This window comes from Cariama cristata, unplaced genomic scaffold (genome assembly GCF_000690535.1).
Source record: "Cariama cristata isolate BGI_N322 unplaced genomic scaffold, ASM69053v1 scaffold2011, whole genome shotgun sequence".
NCBI lineage: Eukaryota > Metazoa > Chordata > Aves > Cariamiformes > Cariamidae > Cariama > Cariama cristata.
Genome location: NW_009597320.1, coordinates 1 through 18,300, shown reverse-complemented (window position 1 = coordinate 18,300; position 18,300 = coordinate 1). Strand labels below are relative to the sequence as shown.

The 18,300-nt window shown below is 38.2% G+C and overlaps 1 protein-coding gene across 1 annotated transcript in view; it reads left to right on the top strand.

The window, feature by feature from the left end:
* Positions 1–16,601, top strand: part of RNF17 (ring finger protein 17) — a gene marked incomplete at its 3' end in the record, with an annotated part of 44,752 nt that extends 28,151 nt beyond the window's left edge. Inside the window, exons 22-32 of the mRNA XM_009708802.1 lie at positions 2,473–2,694; positions 3,661–3,811; positions 4,943–5,061; positions 5,863–5,953; positions 6,738–6,853; positions 7,179–7,486; positions 8,743–8,906; positions 9,736–9,855; positions 10,912–10,992; positions 11,684–11,809; positions 16,491–16,601. Coding sequence (XP_009707104.1) covers positions 2,473–2,694; positions 3,661–3,811; positions 4,943–5,061; positions 5,863–5,953; positions 6,738–6,853; positions 7,179–7,486; positions 8,743–8,906; positions 9,736–9,855; positions 10,912–10,992; positions 11,684–11,809; positions 16,491–16,601 — 1,609 coding nt within the window. The remainder of the gene's footprint in view (positions 1–2,472; positions 2,695–3,660; positions 3,812–4,942; positions 5,062–5,862; positions 5,954–6,737; positions 6,854–7,178; positions 7,487–8,742; positions 8,907–9,735; positions 9,856–10,911; positions 10,993–11,683; positions 11,810–16,490) is intronic.
* Between the last annotated feature and the right edge of the window lie 1,699 nt (positions 16,602–18,300).

Here is an 18,300-nt window from a genome sequence, read left to right as displayed (position 1 = left end):
CACTAGGGTATTTTGTTGTGTTGCAGCTGTACTTTGATGCCTGCTTCCGCCTGCAAACAAGTGGGTGTATCACTTTAATAGGAGTTGCTGCGTAACACGGGTAACTTTACTAATGCTCGCTCACTCCCCCTTCTTTAGTTGGACTGGGGAGAAAATAGAAGAAACAGGAGCAAGAAAACTCATGAGTCAAAACAAAGACAGGGAAATCATTTACCACGTACTGTTGCGGGCAAAACAGACTTAATTTAACGTAATTTCTTAGCAATTAGTATAAATATTTAAGTACTAATTCAGGCATTGGGACACAAAATACAAACATTTGTAGCACCTACCCTGCTCATTTTCCAGGCTCAGGTTTACTCCAAGCACCTCTCCTCCGCCTCCTACGCTCAGGTTACCTTCAGTCCCTTCAGCCGGGCGGTGAGCAGCGCAGGGGGTTGGTGTCAGGACACGACAATTTCTCCCTGCTGCTCCTTCCTTCCTCTTTTCTTCCAGTGCTCCAGCATGGGCCCTCCACAGGCCTCAGTCCCTTCCAGAGTGTGCCTCTTCCCCCACAAAATACCTCCTGCTCTTCTGACCTTACTAGTCCCTGTGTTACTTCTTTTCTGTTCCCTCCTCACTCTCCCCGGCATTTCCTGCCCTTCATTGAATTAGCGGTGCCCCAACTTCACTGAAGGGCTCAGCCATGTCCTGTGGAGGGTCTGTTGCAGAGACGGCTGAGATGGGCTCCATCTGCCATGGGGCAGCACCTGGCCTCTTCTCTCAGAGGTCACCTCTGCAGCCCCTCTCCCCAGCTACCAACATCTTGCCATTTACACCCAACACACCATGTCTTTTCTTTGGAATGATGTTTCCATTTGGGGAGAGGGCAAGGGGTTGGTTTTGTGAGGGCTTGGAGGTTTTTGGCTTGCTTTGTTTTCCAGTGCACATAGGTCTCTAGCTCTTCAGAACTCATTAGTCACGCTTTCTTACTGAATTTCCCATTTGTGAAAATGAATGTCTGCAAAAAGGCAAGAGACTGCTGAATAATTTAAACCTAGTTGAGGTCATTGAGAATCCCTTTTGCACTATGATTACTCTTCCATGTTTAATGCTGGTGAGGGATCCGCAGGCCAGCTCAAAGATAAGCAGGAGAGCACAGTGCTCCAGTGAAGCTGACTTGCTGACAAGCAAACATCAGTAACCCTTACTCTTGTGCTGGGATAGGAAGTAGTCCATACAGAATTCCAGGAAGAAACCTTGGAGCCTGAAGTTCATTCTAAATTGATTAGTTTTTCTGATAGATCTGTGGTAATACTACTATACTGGAGTTACTAGAGAGGGGGTTGTGAGACATGTAACATGTACTTCACTTGGGAGAACTCTCTGTGGCAGATTGCCTCTGTCCATTCCATAGTTCAGACTAGTTGTATGTAAGGTAAGCATATGTATGAGCTATGGTATTAATTTCTTTCATTGTTCTACGAGTTAGCTGTTTTACCCAGCAGTTTCCAAATACCTCCATCAGGAAGGTTTGCATAAATAATTGTGTAGCAGTATGTGGTAGATGGTTCAGTACTTCAACACTACAGAATTTTCTCTCTGCCAGAGCAGTTTGTTTCCTACCCATGAAGCAAAAGACAGGTGATAGATCTCTGAAAACAGAAAAGAGATTCTTCCTGGAGGCCCAGAAATGACCAGCAGTTAAACTCAGGCTTACTGTCTCCTTTAGTCAGTGATGTTTACAAAAGCCAGTTCTTTTGCATTAACAGATGTTTTTTCGAGCTGCAATCTCTTACATCTCTGGGGACAATTCATGCAGACTTGTACTAAGCTGGCTTAAAATAAGTACCAGCCAACTCTTGATTGCTGTTGGGCTGTATGCTATCCAGTTCACACAATTTAAACGAGTTTTCATCAAGGTATTACCATGACTATACTTTATTCAGTACTCTGCTTACGCAAATACTAGCACCAGTTGTGTTGTATTTGTGTACTCAGGGAATGCTAGAAAGGTAAATATTTCACTAATGTTAGTATTCTTTACTTCTGAAAGGAATATTTACACATTGTAGAAGTTGAATTTTGCAGCTTTCATTCAGAGGCAACATTGCTTTCCAGATGCATGATATAAGTAATCTGATGTCTTTTAAGCCAGACACAAACATTAATGTTCAGCAGCCCAAATGTGTCAGGCTTGCTTTTCTGCTGGCAGCCTATATTGCATAGTGCTTTCACCTGGCAGTAGAAAGTGCAAGGATACCTTCTGAAGGAGAATCAAAATGTTGCTATCATGAGTGTTTCAGATGTAGCATTTAGAAATGCTTTTGTCTTTTGTTGTGGTTTTTTTTCTGCTTTTCTAAGTTATTCTTTATTCACTCTTCTTCATGTTGAATGATTCCTGTCATGTTGAAGTGAGAATATTGAGCTCTTTTTCACTTTGTTGAAAACGTGTTTAAACTTTCCATTCTAATTATTTTTTGCCCTTTACAGGTACACTGAAAGTACTGCTGTAAGGCCCAATGAAATATGGGATGTCCCTCTAGAAGAAATTCCTGAAAACTTGGAAGCTTTAAATCCTACAGACATGGAACCTGTGGATGAAGGAGATTTCAGATCACTTGCTAAGAAAGAGCTACAAGTGAGGATTAGTCATGTTGTGTCTCCTAGTAAAATTTTTATACAATGGCTGTCATCAGAAAGGATACTGAAAAGGTACTGAAATTCAAAGAACTTTTCTCGAGTTAAGGCATTCTGATTACAAACTGGTGAAGTATAGTTAGAACAAACTGTGACTAGGGTTGCATTTGGCACTGAGTACTCCTTTGAATGCTGTTGACTTACTTTGCTTTGTTGAGAAAAGTATAGGAACAAAAGACAGATTGGCACTATGTTGTGGTTTATTAAATATTTGTGATTTCAAATTAAGTACATGATCAAGCTCCTATTTCAAATCAGATTTAATGTAGTATTGGGGCCTGATAAATGCAACACTGTCCAGAAAGATCCAATCTTTCTTCTCTTTCCTTTCTTCTCCCCATTCTTTCATTAGAAATCTTGTAAAATAAAACCGATATTGAAGTTCTATGACTTAGGATCAAGTTACCTCTTTCAATATGATTCTAATATGCTGTTAGGAAAGTTTGAATGCAATTTCTAGACATAGTGTATCAACCTTCCTTTGGTAGATATTTAGGTAGCATTTAGGTAATAATGCCTACCGGTTGAAGACAGTTACATGGAAATACCATTGCTTAGTGCAAGTTGCTTATTTTCTGTCTCTCATTTCTCCTTTCTTTCATCGTTTTACCTTCTTGCATGTAGCTACCTAGAGTCCCATTTAATTAGTCATGACACTAAAAGAGTACCACACTCTCAAGTTGTCAAGAGAAAATAGTGCATCTTTCAAATAGTGCTATACAGAACAGTCAGGATCACTCTGATTAATTCCATTTTTAAGAAAAGATGATAGTTTTACAGAATTTTAATCACATTGCATGTGTTGTGAGGCTCCGTTTCATGTATTTCTAACATGTCATGAAGAAAAACTGCAATACTCTAGGTCTGTTAAACAGTTACTAAAATGTTACTGTATGCTAGTTAAGCACTGGTTGACTAAACAAGCCCTTTATTCACTGAATAAAATTATACCACTAGAAAAGTGATTTTTTTGAATATTAGTTTACAGGAGAAGATGGCTACCATCTATAAAGAATCCCAGCCACAGTCTGTGAAGTGGGAAAGTGGGATGCACTGTGCTGTTTACGTATGGGATTTGAAACAGTGGCAAAGAGGTCAAATAAGCAGGATTGGCTCTGAAACAAGTGCAGAGGTAAACCTCTTATTGTAACAGGCTTCATACTTACATTATAAAGTTTGTAAGCATTCATTGATTAAAATAGTGTCAAATCATTCCTTCTTACTTCTGTGTTAATATTTTCTCATACAGCCTTTTGCTTTTGAGTTTAAGTTACGTTGTACATTGCTGCAGATAAGATCACTGTCTCATCAAAGCTCAGATGCCTTTAGCAGGGAACCTGGTAGTTGAGGAAGGCTCATGAGGTTGACTTTGTGTATGTTTACACTACACTTTGGAACATGGCACAGATTCCCAAGCTATAGCCTAACAGTTTAGCTGAGATTCCAGAAGCTATGTGAACCTGAGGGTAATACTAATTCAAATTTAATGATCCTTGCTAAAAGATGGAGCCAGTTGAACTGGGTGCAGCACCGCAGGAACACATGTAGTCATGCTGTTGCCTGAACGCTAAACTGATGGTGATGCACTGTGCTATGTAGGTGTAACATTTTCCACAGTAACTTCTCACATAGTGCTGCTTTAAACAAGCGTTTTGTGCACTCATTTGAGAAGAGTAAGGAGCATCAGAGGAAGCATTTTGTGAATAGATAACTACTTGCCTCAAAGGTAAAAGTGGCTTTTTAATCATACAGATAATCCAGGACTGGATTACCATTGGTTCTCTCCACCATCATCAGATTATGCCTGTGGGTCTTGTTAGTAGGAAGCAGAAGTGGGACTTTCTATACTTCTGATTTATGTCATCTGCTTTCTAAGGCTAAGAGCCTTCAAACAGCTATTTAACCACATCAGAATAAAAAGCAAGGAGTGGAGGGGAGCCATTTCAGCTTTTCTAGGTTTCCAAATTTAAATGCATGAACATAACTGAAACACCGGAAGTGAAATTTTCTTATTCAAGTAACAGCCCCTGTAAAGTTGTTTGACTCCCTTTGAGCATATTTGTATGTGTTGTCCTCTTGGTATGCTGTGGTACTCATTTGTGTTGTGTGAGGAAGTACTTCAGTGCAAAGGCCGTTGGTTGAATCCTGGTAATGTTTGTTCGAGTTTTGTTTACCTATTCAGGCATGCTTTGAATTATCATTCATCATGGATAACACTGAGAGGGATTTTTTTCTGTTTCATTGTGTTTCTTGTCTGTAACAGGTAATACTTTATGATTCTGGAGCTGAAAAAACAGTGGATATCAGGTGTCTAAGAAAACTTAAAGAAAATATGAAGATAATTAGGACATTAGCAATAGAATGTTGCTTGGCAGATATAAGGTAGCCTTTTCCTTATACTGAGTAGCAGTATTAGAAACCTAATAATGACATAACAATATTTTCTTGTATTAGCACTGATTGTCTGACATTTGTATGTGGTTTGCTTTTTGAATAAAGAAGAAATGGAATGGTGGCTGTGATTTGTTTTATAAAGGTGTTTTTTTTTCTGAGGGTTATGCTATATACCAGTATATGCTATACTAGTGAAGCAGAAACTGTGCTATAGAAAGAAAGAATATTTATAGGATGAATTGTAAAATACTGGACAGATTATAGAGTTTTTGCTTATTTCACTCAATGCCTTTTTCCTTGGCTGAGAATTTGAGATGAATCAAATCTCATGAAAAGGTACAGGAGGTCTCTCTTTTCTACACCATAGAAAAGAGAGGGAACCGGAGTATTCTCCTGTGCATTTGTTTGTGTGCAGTCTATACTGTGAAGAAAAAATAATCATGTTTGTAATACCTATTCCCTGAATGAATATGAAAAGCCTGATTTGCAGATGAAGTATGGATTTTTGTTTGTTCTGTTAAGACAGGTGTCATACTTCTGGAACTCATGATCGTCCTCATTTTGAAGTTCTGGGGTTATATTTTTTTAATTCTTCCTGTCACATAGATCCAGAGATGGATAACTATTTCTTTTCACTGTTGACTGTAGTGGAGATTGTCTTTTTTTCCTTGACAGTTCAGGTAGTTTAAAAAAAAATCAACATCTCAGTAAAGGGAAGGGTTTATGGTTAGGCTCAGGAGATGCCAACTTCTCTTGTACTAACAGAGATTGTAATTTCTTCTATGTTAGACCAACAGGTGGAAGCACTCAGTGGACAGCAACAGCGTGTGAATGTTTATCCTATTATCTAACAGGGGAACAAGTGAAAATAATCATACAGGTTTGTATTCAAAACCAGTGATATTTGTAAAATTTCTGTCAGGTTGTCTGTTAATTTAATTTTTTTCTGAATATTTTCACTCTTCAAAAAGTCCTGAGTGGAACTTGCTTAGATTGCTGTTTTCTGTAGGGGAAAGACGCTTTTTTTTTTTTTTTCTGCTTTACTTTCATTATTCACTGGAGCATTAGAGCAGTTTGGCTACCCAGTGTGGAAGGAACACAGTCTTGGGTATATTTAGTTACTGAAGAATAATATTTATATCTTTGGGATCACTGGATGCTGACAACTTTTATGAACAGATGAGCAAGATGCTCATGTTCTTGATGAGAATGATTTCAGCAGCTGCTATGTTAGTTTTCAAGCCTCAAAACTGAAAGAACAAGTCTTGATGCTGTACGAACATCATTAGTAATTGATTTCTTCCACTGGTTAAAAAAAGGAATTATTATGAGGGTTTGATTTGTTTAGTGTCTGTTGGCAGCTGCCAGTGAGATTTTACAGTGTGTCTGGAAATAAAAGCACTGATGAGCAAAGTTACTTATGAGTGGGTTTAAAGCTCCTGCTGGAGGAAGACAAGAGTTTGGCCGTTCATTCTAATAAAACAGCTAAGGGAAGAAGCAAGGTTTTATTCTGTTACTTTTTTTTTAATGTCATGTTTAGAGCAGTTGGTAAAATGATGGGAACTGTGTCATGGATTAAATAAATTTTGTATCTTCTGTATATGCCTGTAGTTTAGAGCAAATGCATATTGTAACATGTTGTCCAGCTGTCTCATTTTTTCCAGGAAAGTGATGTGTCTTGTGCATTGCCTGTGAAAATTGTTTGCAAAGATGAAACAGGACAATTGATTGATATTTCAGAACACCTTATTAAAAAGGGGTTGGCTTTTAGAAACAGAAGGTTTGGATACTTTTCTTTTATATTCTTTCAGACTCTTGTATTTGCATCATGATAAGCTAATAAGGAAAACAAAAATTTGGATTGTCCTCTACAGCATATGTAGCAACAGAACTCCTATCTTTACTAAACTTATTTGAGTATAACATTATTAATTGTATCCATTGCACATTTCAGTTTTCTAAGTTGTAGATGAGATATTTGACAGTATTTTAACAAGCATTTGCATTTTGTGTGTTTGGTTTTTTATTTATAGTATTTTATTCTTTTGCAATTTTCAAGTTCTTTGTCAGTTAATACGTTGATATAATTTGATCATATCTGCTAGAACTGATAAAGCTGATGTGGCTTGCTCAGTCTCCAAGGAACATCTTAAAATACATTTCGAGCAAGAGGACACACGACTGGATCATTGTAACTCCAAAACTGCATGTGCAAGAAACAACGCTGCTCCAGAAGAGAACATCACTGTTTCAGAGAGTGAACAAAAATCTTGCAAAACATATAAGTCACTGCTTCATTCAGGAATGGATGAAATGTATAAATTCCCCGTTATACCTGAAGCGAAAATTTTTCAAGCTGTAGTAAGTTGTGTTGGACGGGATGGAACTATTTATATAATACCAAAATCGCTTGGTAAGTTTACATAGAAGAAAATACGTTCATGTCTATGAATCTGATAGCTTTGCTGTGTCAGAATATACCAGATACGCGCTCTAGTATACATGTTCTGCATCAGAACACAGTTCTGGAAGATGCCTGTGGGGCAGGATTACTGTTGGGAGGTGATGAGGCCTTTGGCACGGGAGGCGAGGGGTGCATGCCCGTGTGCACCCCTTGCTCTGTAGTGGTGGGGAGAGGTCCCATAGCTCCCCAGCAGAGGAAACCCAGATCCCCAGGAGGTGGCACCCTGTCCTTAAACCCACCAAAATCAGCTCTATCCTTCCACCCTCCCAGGAAATCAAAAAACCCCAAGTGTTTGGACAGGCAGGTTACTTGCCTCTCTTCTGTAGGCAGTATTGGGTAAAGCAGCAAGTGCTTTATTTTATAATGTTGAGATTGTGATACATTTTACTAATAGTAATGAAGATACAGTCCTAAAGATTCTCGGAAGTTAGCCTGGTTCTCAAATATTACTGGATTTTTTTCCTTCAGTGTGAGCTCAGTACCCAGTTTCCTCAGGCTTTTTATTTGTACTGTGATAGATTTTGTATCTGTTAATGTTTTCTGCTTGTACTGCTTGAAAGAGGTACATCTTCATCTGACAGATGCGGTGTCAGTCTTCAGTACCATGATAATATATTGTGCTTTAGAGAAATGTTTCCATATGAGAACATTAATTATTTTTTTTTTTACTCTGCAAGTACATTTAACTATTAGATTGTGTCATGAAACTTTGAAATTCAGAGTCCAGTAACCCCACTTGCCCAAGACTGTATTCTTCTGGCAGTTGTTGCTGTAGAGGCTGTACCCGTAGCAGCAGAGGGTCTTCTGGACACCTATTTTGTGTTCTTTCACAGCATCCTACCACTGTCTTTGGGAATCTGTTCTCTTCTTCATGGAGGGGCTCTTGTATGAGTGCTGCCAAGGTGTCAGTTGCAAAATTTATAGACCTTTCTCTGAGATTAGAATCCAGAATTACTAATGGCTTCACAGTAGAAAATGCAGTTTACTTTTTGGTTTTAGTAGTAATTTGTTTGCATATACTGGATGTTGAACATACATATTGTGTCAGTGTTGGAAAATATTTTTTGGAGCAGCACATGTATTTTATGTTTATACATGTATTCATCTGAATCTTTTGGGGTTTTAGTGGTTGAAATAATTTGCACTAATATGTTATAGACTATTTTGAATTTATTTTTTTTTATTCCCCCCACCCCCCTCATGAGAAATTGAGCTCAACAAACTGATGACTGAAATACAAAGTAACTTCAAATGCCTTGGTCTTCTGGAACCCTACTGTTGGAAAAAGGGAGAAGCTTGTGTTGTAAGAGGATCAGATACTATGTGGTATCGAGGTAAAGTTGTAGAAGTCGGTGGTAGTACTCTCCAGGTAAGTTTGATTATGTGGGGATGTGTGTGTGTATGTGCGTGAACGTGTGCACATGGATGTTAAAAAAAGGGAGGGGGGGGGGCAAATAATCTGATCCTCTAAAATAAATTTATTGTCACACTTTTTTTTTTATTTGACTGACCTGACTATCCAGATGTTTATACTGCTTAAAAGTGTGATAACTGTCCTGATTTTACATTTATTTTAAAGATGAATCCTATCTACCTATTTCAGTTGTCACAATTTTTCCCATAGTTTTCCTGGCGATGATAAATGTTATTAAGTAAAAAGCTACCCTTGATTACCTGTAAGTAATACCTTTTCGGTTTTTGCTTCTTTTGTTATTACTGTTTTTGGAATGCTTTGAAAATACTCAGGTTTAGCTTCCCCCCACCTTGTCCCCGCCCCAAAAGTAGTGGCTGTCTGTTTGGTTTGAATTTTTTCTGCTGCACAGGTATAGAGCTACTTTTTCTAATTCGCAGTTAATCTTATCTAAACTCTTGAGTCTGCTCATGCTTTTTGAATGTCGATTTGCAAGCCTGACACCATCCTAGTTCATAATTTTTTTTTTTTTTTTCAATTTTAAACTGCTGTAGGTTATTACACAAAAGGTAGGATCTCTTGCAAGGCAAGTTTAGAAACTGAACTTCTAATCTGCTGTACCAGTTCTTTAATCCTTTCCTTCATTTCCACTTTGTCACATCACCTGCTTATCAGCAAACCATTATTTTTTCTTCCAGAAAAGTGAATGCTGTAAATGAATGCTTTCTCTTATTAAATTGACTTAAAAAACAGGAATTATTTCAGGAATGCTTTTCTTTTCCTGTAGGTACAGTACGTAGACCATGGTTGCATAGAGAGGATTCCTCAGTGTCATCTGTATCCAACTACATTGTATATTGGTATTCCTCCATTTTGCATACCATGTCAGCTCCACAAGACAGTGCCAGTGAGTAATGGTAGATTTTAAGACATTTTAGTAGGTAGTTACTCAAATTGATAGCCTTTTTAGTCATACAAAGGTTGAGACTAGTTGCTGGTATTTTTTTCTTGCCTTCGAGGATTCAGAGAATAGCTGATGAGGATTGTTTCAGCAAGGCAGCCTTTTATCGGGAACTGCCAGATTGCTTTATGAAGTGACCATGCTTCAAAAGCAGCTGTCATTGGAATTAAATCTTTTTGAGACAGGACACTGCAGTAGTAGGCAGGATGGTACTCTTAAGTGGTAGGTAGTTTTGTAATGGCAGCAACAAGAAGTAAGGCCTGGATTTCTTAATGCAAAATGGCCAGAAAACTGTAAATCTTCGAGTCCTGCAAAAGTATTTCTATCATTCTGAACTTAGCTGTGTAGGAGACAGTCTGTTATGCTAAACTAATACAAGTGAATTGTTTTAGGGGGTTTTGTTAGTAAGTGATATGTAAATAACATCTTCCCGTATCGTCACATCTTACTCGAATGGTGCATTTAGTAAATTTGAATTACTGAAATGACTAGCTTACTTTTAAACTTATTTTTAAAGAAAACCTTTTTATTGCTGGAAGCAGTCCAACTGATAGATTAAGAAAGACAGGCTTATAAGCCTACGGGTTGGGAGGCAAACAGATATTGCAGGGAATAAAAGTAGTATCTAAAGTATCCTATGTTTTCTGTTGTCTGTTAAGTTATCTTCGAGGGTAATTCTGTATCTTTGGGTTATGCTTCGGGTGATTGTGCACACATACATTATTATGTATATAGTAAAGGTTAGACTTGGCAAGCAGATATCTTTCTAAGCCACTTCAAGATCTGAAAATTGCTGGTCAGCTTTGCCACACAGTAAGTTTTAGTGTACCAAATAGCAGATAATGTTTAAACTGTTGTAGACAAATCAAACTAATGATGTGTGTTTTCAAATAAGTTTTTTCAATGAGAGTCATGTATTTTCATCTTACTATGTTAAGAATAGTGAGAGTATTATTTGTCAGCATCTTAATGTGTGGAGGATTCTTGCTTTTCACAAAATAGATTGGAAATTTTTGGCAGCAGGATGCAGTAGATTGCCTTCAAGAACTACTTACAAGTGAAGAGGTTGAAATACATGTTCAGGTAGCTTAATTTATTCATAGATGTGGAATGAGGGGGTTTTTTATCTTTTTTTTTTTTTTCCTTTTAACTTGCAGTAAGAATAATAGGTGAAGGAGTACAGCAGTAAATGTATTTCTTAGACAAAACAAAATCCAAAACTAAAGTTATTTCTCCTATGACTTTACCTTTATTACAGTTTTCAGGTCTTAAATGTGTCCTTTAAAGGTATTAATATTTTTTGGTCCTGTTTGTATTCTGTGTTTTCATTCTGACAAGCAACCTACCTACCAACAGCATAAATTCTTCTAAATTCAATTTTAGTGATTAAAATTTTGCATAATTAAGTATGGACATGCTTAAATTAATATATTAACATTATAGGGAAACACATCATCTGTATTGTCTGAAAACGTGCAATTTCAGATAGTTCAATTTCTTAATGATAAATTGTGAAAGAGGAGGGTTTATTGCTGAGTGAGCAAACATGGGATAATATTTCAGTGGTAGACTGAGTAGTCAGTGCTGTCATTCCAGAGAGACACATTCCCATTTGTGTCATAACTGATGTTAATAGCTATCCTTACTGGTTTTCTGTCTTTGATGAATGAGTATGATGCATATTGGAATGGCAGGTTTGAATTTCCTGGCCACTATTTCTAAAACCTCAGTCGCACTATTACTGTTAAAATCTTATTTTGTCTCGTGTAAGTAGGAATTACCAGATAACCCCTACGGCAAATTGTCCATCAACCTGTATTTTGGTGGAATGTCACTTTCTTCTTTCATGGCATACCAGAAGTACTGTGTTGCTGGAGATTGTCGGGACATACCAAAGCTGGTGAGATTTTTGTGTGTGTGTGTGTGTCTTTTGCTGTTGTTATTCTGACATCAAAAGATTACTCAGTTGCTTGTTCTGACCTTTGATTTGTTCTTTTTATATTTCTGTACAGTTTTGTGATGTGAACAGCAGTAAGACTAAGTACACGATTCTGTAACATAACAAGTGTAGGCATGACATGTTGATAAGATTGTGTGGAATAGCAAATTGCCAAGAGTTTGTTCCTGGACTCCTTACTGAAAAGAGATTTTTACATTTCTGTTTAAAGTCCATTTAGTTTTTGTGTTCCTCTAAAACTTAAAATGATAGGAATAGGATAGTATTTATATCACTTGAAGGGATTAGTTAATTATAGAAATATAACAAAGGATGGAAATAGTCAAAAGTAAATTGAATCAAGTATTTCAACATAAATCTAGCGATTTCTGAGGGAGTTACCTAGGTTCTTCATTCCAAGTGTCTGGGATATTAATCTGGTGTTCTTTAGAGGAGGATTGAAATTTTCACCAAACTTCATTGTCTTAACAGAAAAAAATCAGATAAGTAATTTCTCTGTATTTTATTTGTTTCTTTTTCTTGAAAACTGAGGATCAGGTTTAAGTTACTAAGGCTTTGTTGTTGCATTTTTCCCTTAATTCTGTTTAAGCCTGCCAATGTATTTTTCTTTCCAGCATGAGTCTCTGCTTCAGAAAATAATTTTACAATCCAAAGTACGTTGCTGGCACTGCTGATGGAAGTCTTGGCATGTATGTCAGTGGGCTTGTGATGCAGTTAGAAAATTCTCTGTGTGTATCAAAACTTGAGTATCCATGGAAAACTAATTGTAAATCAGTCTCTTGTTGCATTTTTATAAAGTCAGCACATGACACACAACTTTCAGCAAACTAAATATGGATCTTGAAATGAGATTGGACCTGTGAAACAAAAATGAAATTTGGAAAACAAAACCAAAGCCATGTAAGGAGGTTGTAAGCAAGAAGCATTCAGAAAGCCTGGAATGCTTTCTGCAAAGAATATAGCATTAAGCAGATCCATTCCAGGAATAAGTGGTTTAGAACAATTTGTAAGAAGATGAATATTGGAGGTGTTCAGTTGTGGACCAGAAAAGGAGCAAGGCCTCCAGAGCTCAGGCTGGTTCCAGGAGCAGAACCTTGGGAATAGCAGAAGTGGGAAGCAAGCAGCTCTGAGAACATTCAAACATAATCAGCTCTCGTTTTAGCTGTAGAGGCTAAGCAGCCATCCTCACAAGCCAACTGATACACTGCATAGATTAAAGGATACTATTATTATATAAAGTATAGCCATTATATATTTTATTATTTTATGGTTTTGTCACTTTATTTCATTGCTTCAAATCTGTGTTTTCAGGTAAGTAACCTGATTAAGGACTGTATTCTGTTCTGTGAGTGTTGTAATTCTGTTAATAGTGATAATAAGCTGCTTATGCAGAGCTCACTACACCTGTGTCTTGCTGCAGAGTGTATTATTGTCTTTGAGATGCACTTCTGTTGAGCTGCACAGGTGAGTTTAGGAGCTGCATTTTGTTACCGTATGATAATCCTAGTTTGGTCATTAGCCAAAAAATTCCGTGGTAGGCGGTAGGATTTTGGAGAGTACACCAAGGACGGTGAGCTTACAGCAGTGAATCTCATTTTAGGTGTATGTGTACGTGTCTGCGTGTTCATGTCCATACACACTTACGCACTTGCATACTTACCTCTATATACAAGACCATTATGTTGTGGTATTTTTTGATTTGGCTTTTTGGGAGATGGGATTGGTTGGTTGGTTTGTTTCTCTACCACTGTGAGTCAGAACCCAGTAGCCAGGGGCTGCCTTGTGCTCATATATTCAGGCATGGAGCACTATGACCTTGCTTCCCTTGACAAACAACTTTTTAATCTCTTCATTCTGAGCTCAGGCTTAACTAACAATAATTTTTAGAATTACTTTTTCTAAAGCAGTTGACTACAAACCGTTTCCAACCATCTGAACCAAAATCAGTTCAAAATTCCTTATACAGACGGACTATTTTTGTATTTAACTGCATTGCATATCAGCCCCTTTACAGTGAGGTACTTGCAGTGTGCAGATTTTAAGCTTATAATCTGAGTGAACACTTGGCCAGACTGTTCCATCTTAATCCAGCCCTGGAAGTGCCAATGCTGGGTTTTTTAATAGTCTGTTAGTTTAGGTCAGAGGAGAGATGCGCTCTAAACTGCTGTTGATACATTAGCCGTACTCATTCAGTTAGCACCTGCTTTCTGAACGACAGCAAGGACAATACTGAAAAGACTTCATGCAAAGCCTTTTTTGATGTTACTGACTTGCAGTCATCTGAACACTGCATCACCAGGAGCTGTTCAGCCTGCCAGCAGTTCTAGAGAGAGATCAGTGTCTTTTCAGGCAGAGAGAAATCTTTAGGCAGAAGCAGCAGCATACAAAGGGCGACCTTTTCCTCTCCTGATTCTGCGTGGACTTCCATGATGGTTGAGCGCAGATACTGCAGTTGGTGTTGCAGTACTGCATGCATCATTACAAGTTTTAGCACTGAGATTGCTGTCTTGTTTGGCCCTTCAACTTGCAGGAAGCCTTAGTCCTCCTGTCCCTATTCCCCACTTCTAAATAGGCAGTTAATTTCCTCTAAAACCAAGGATCTGTATGACAAAAAGACCTGCCAGATACCCTAAGCTCTTGTTTCCTTATTAGGAATTTATCAGGGCAAGCCTGGATGAAGGACAGGGGTGTCAAATGACTGTGGAGGTATGTTGAAGGCCAGCCATGTGGGTTGAAGGCCAGCTGTGTGGGTCATAAGTCCCACCACCTCTGACAGCAAGAAGACCTGTTCTGTCACTGATGTTTGCAACAAGACTAGTGGAAAATCATCCTGCAAACACCTAGATAGAAAGCCCTTTCTGCTTTCCCTTTGTCAGTATGAAAGTAAAGTCTGAGATACCCTGTCCATTTCAGGGAAACAGAATCTGAGACTTGCCAGACTGTCACTTCGGTCTTCATCACCCTAAAGATGTCTTTAATGCCTCACACTGCTGCTCATGTAGGCTGTTCATAAACAAAGCTTTGCACGTGGTAGAGAAGGAAGTACAACGTTACACGCTGCATTTACTTAGTTTGGATTAAATTCTTCATGCTGAAAAGCACTCTAGTGTTACCTTTTTAAGTATATAGTATTACGTGATGTGTAAATTATATATTAAAAATGCGTGATTTCTGCTGTGGCTTTACAGATGTAATAAGAAATGTAAGGCATTTTTAGATATTTTAAGAATAGACACAAAGGCAGAAAGGATGAGGGACAACTGTTTGAAATAGGTAACTCCTAAAAATGTCTTGGTAGAACATCTTTTTACTATCAGGATTTACAACTGGACTGTCTGTGCCTAAGTGTAGTAGATCTAGCAGTAACCAGCCTACTGACAATAAGAAAAGTCTGTTAACATTAACAACAAAAACGCAAATGCAGTTTTTCTTTCCAAGAGACGCCCGAGATGTGACTAAGATACCTGGCTGAGCTACGTGCAGTGCTCGGTTGGGAATGAGCTGGAATTTAAGTTGAATTTTTAGAGCCAGGTGTAGTCAGGTGGCCTGTCACAATGTTCCTGATTGTTTTGCAGAAATCTGGCATTTCGTTTGTATGTATCTATGATATAGTTAGACATCCTTTCTTTACTAGTATTTCTCAAGATAGGTTCTTTTGTAATCTTAGGCGTACATACTTTCAATGGAAAAGCTGTTTTTTCCTAGTTAGGTCTGAGAAACCATGGGGTTTAGTACTGTATCTGATGTCAGATCATGTTGGGGGAAGAAAGGGTCAGAATTTATTGTTTTATTTTGCAGTTATACATATCTGGTTGCTTACAGTTTTCTTTTTGTTCTCGGCATAATGAAAACTGTTCAGCAAGTAGATGTGTAAAAATAAAATGTATTTTAGAGTAATTGTACCTTTTATTATGTATCATTAAAGTACAAGAGAGAATGGGAGCTGTATTCGTGACCTATGATCCAGGGAAGCTACGTGCTCTACGTCCTTATAATAGCATAATTTAATGCACCAAGGTTTATTTTGTCATGAACCAAATGGAACTCAAACTGTAAAATACATGGTGCTAGAAGAAGACACACGTGGAGCATGCTATGCTATGGAGGCAATATGTATCTGTACTTTGCAAAATCTGTCATTTTTTGAAGGAGTAATAATTCTGGTGGGTAAGGAGTTGAATTAACCTTTGCCTTTCTCTTAAGGGATAAGTTGCCCTGGCAAACTGCAGTAACATTAGGCATGGCATTCAGGTTAATCTGTGCCTATTAATTGCTATTATTCTAGGTTTTCTTTCTAAATATTTTCTCTCTTTAAAGGGAATTCCATATTTAATGCATTTTTGAATTAACAGCAATCAATTTAACAAGTCAGTATGTTAGGACCATTTCAAAGATAGATTCTTTATCTTTTAAAAGTGTTAATTAACTAGTTCTGTTATCTTTTAGCTAAAGCTTTTTTAAAAACCTAGTAAGTATTGAAAGGAAATGTTGATTAATACTTTTTTTTATCAAGGACACACTGTTTACATTATTAGATAACTCCTTAAAACCAGAAATCATACCAAAGCTAGTTTCCGTTTTGTTACTAAATATGATGCTTTGACTAAAGTCTGTCTTGGTCTAGGAGCTACTTAAAGGAGACATTCCTGTTCTGCATTCATACACGTTGCCACTGCTACCTGTTCCAGGAGATGTGTTTCCTGTCAGAGTTACCCATTTGGTGTCCCCTAAGGAGGTATGTTTTGTAAACATCTCATATATGTTGCAGACAGGAAATGTTGCAGTCCCATCATGCTGCTGAAAAGGAAACCATGGCTAACAATTTTAGATAATATAAAAAAATACTAGTAAGGTTGTAAAACGCTACTGAGCCGTTGATGCAGATGGTTATGCAGTGCAACTCTCTGAATGAAGTCTTACTTGAAATACCTTCTTGGGTGGGGGCAGAGAAATAAATACTGGCCGTTTCCCTAAAAAATTAATTTTAAGAATTACAGTACTGCAGTCTGGTACTTGCTCACCTCATCTAGTAAGAAAATAGGTCATTGGATTTTAACTTGGCAGAACAATAATTGTTTATCTCTTCTTTATTCTCCAAAAATTAAATTACTGGAACGTTGTATAGTAGTGTGAACACTTTCTGACTGTTACAGTTGTATTTTACTGTCTTTGGTCGATGATTGGTCATTGATTTTTGTGTAAACCCACAGAGCTTCCCTCTAGTAGTCTCCCAGGCAAAAGATGAAATGTAATGTTCACTGATCAAATAAAAGATTCCTATGTGGACTTTGAATGTTGAATGATGAAATAGGAGAACGGGAAGCAGTGGGAAGCTGATTGTGTTACAAAATCTCACATCATCTAAGTGGATTGATTTATATTGAAGTGCTCCTGTTTGTTGTTTTGGTAAATCTGTAAACCAAATAACAGGTTTTATAGTACTGAAGTGATTGCTTTAAATTCACCATCATGATCTAATATAAATTCGCTCCACCAATTCACTTAAGTATATATGTCTTCAAAAAAAAATGTATAGTGGTACATACCCATTAGTACGTTGTATAGTCTACATTATCCATTATTGATTTTTCAGGTAGGCAGTGATCGAGTTGCAACAAGAAGTCTGAGGGCAATCACGAGAGACTTCAGGGCCATGGGATGACTGGTTAAGGGGTCAGGAGCATCAGTAGTGTTCTCCTCTGTCCCTCCAGTTGCAGGCAGTGGTGAGGGAAGAAACAGGAAAAGCCAGCAGATCAATACCTGGCTCTGAGCCTGGTGTCACTGGCACAATCATGGGTATTTGGTCATGAGTCGGTCTACGTGACACCGGGCCTGCTGGTAACAAATGGGGTACACCACTCTCAAAGCAGGAAAAGGATCTTTGCACAGGAGTTAGCACAGCTCATCGAAAGAGCTTTAAACTGGATTTGAAGCAGGAAAGGGATAAAACCAGGCTCACTAGAGATGAGCCTGGGGGAGACACACCAATGTGTGAAGGACAGTGTGCTAGCAAGGTCCTTGGGTCTGCCGCCTCAGTGGAGGTAGGGGATGGAGAGCCATGTGGCAGCAAAAGGACAAGGGTCATTGATGGGTTAGATACTGTGGAAGCACCTGAGAATGGTCATGTTGGAATTAGTGCTTCTTCCCCCAAGGAAGGTGGCGGGATCAGTAGCTCAACTGAAGTGCACCTACACCAATGCACACAGCATGGGCAACAAACAGAAGGAGCTGGAAGCCAGTGTGCAGTAGGAAAACTATGACATAGTTGCCATCACAGAAACATGGTGGAGTGACTGGCATAACTGGAGTGCTGCAATGGATGGCTATGAACTGTTCAGAAGGGATAGGCAAGGAAGGAAAGGCAGTGAGGTGGCCTTGTCTGATAGGGAGTATTTTGATTATCTAGAGCTTACCGGTGGTGGCGATAGGGTTGA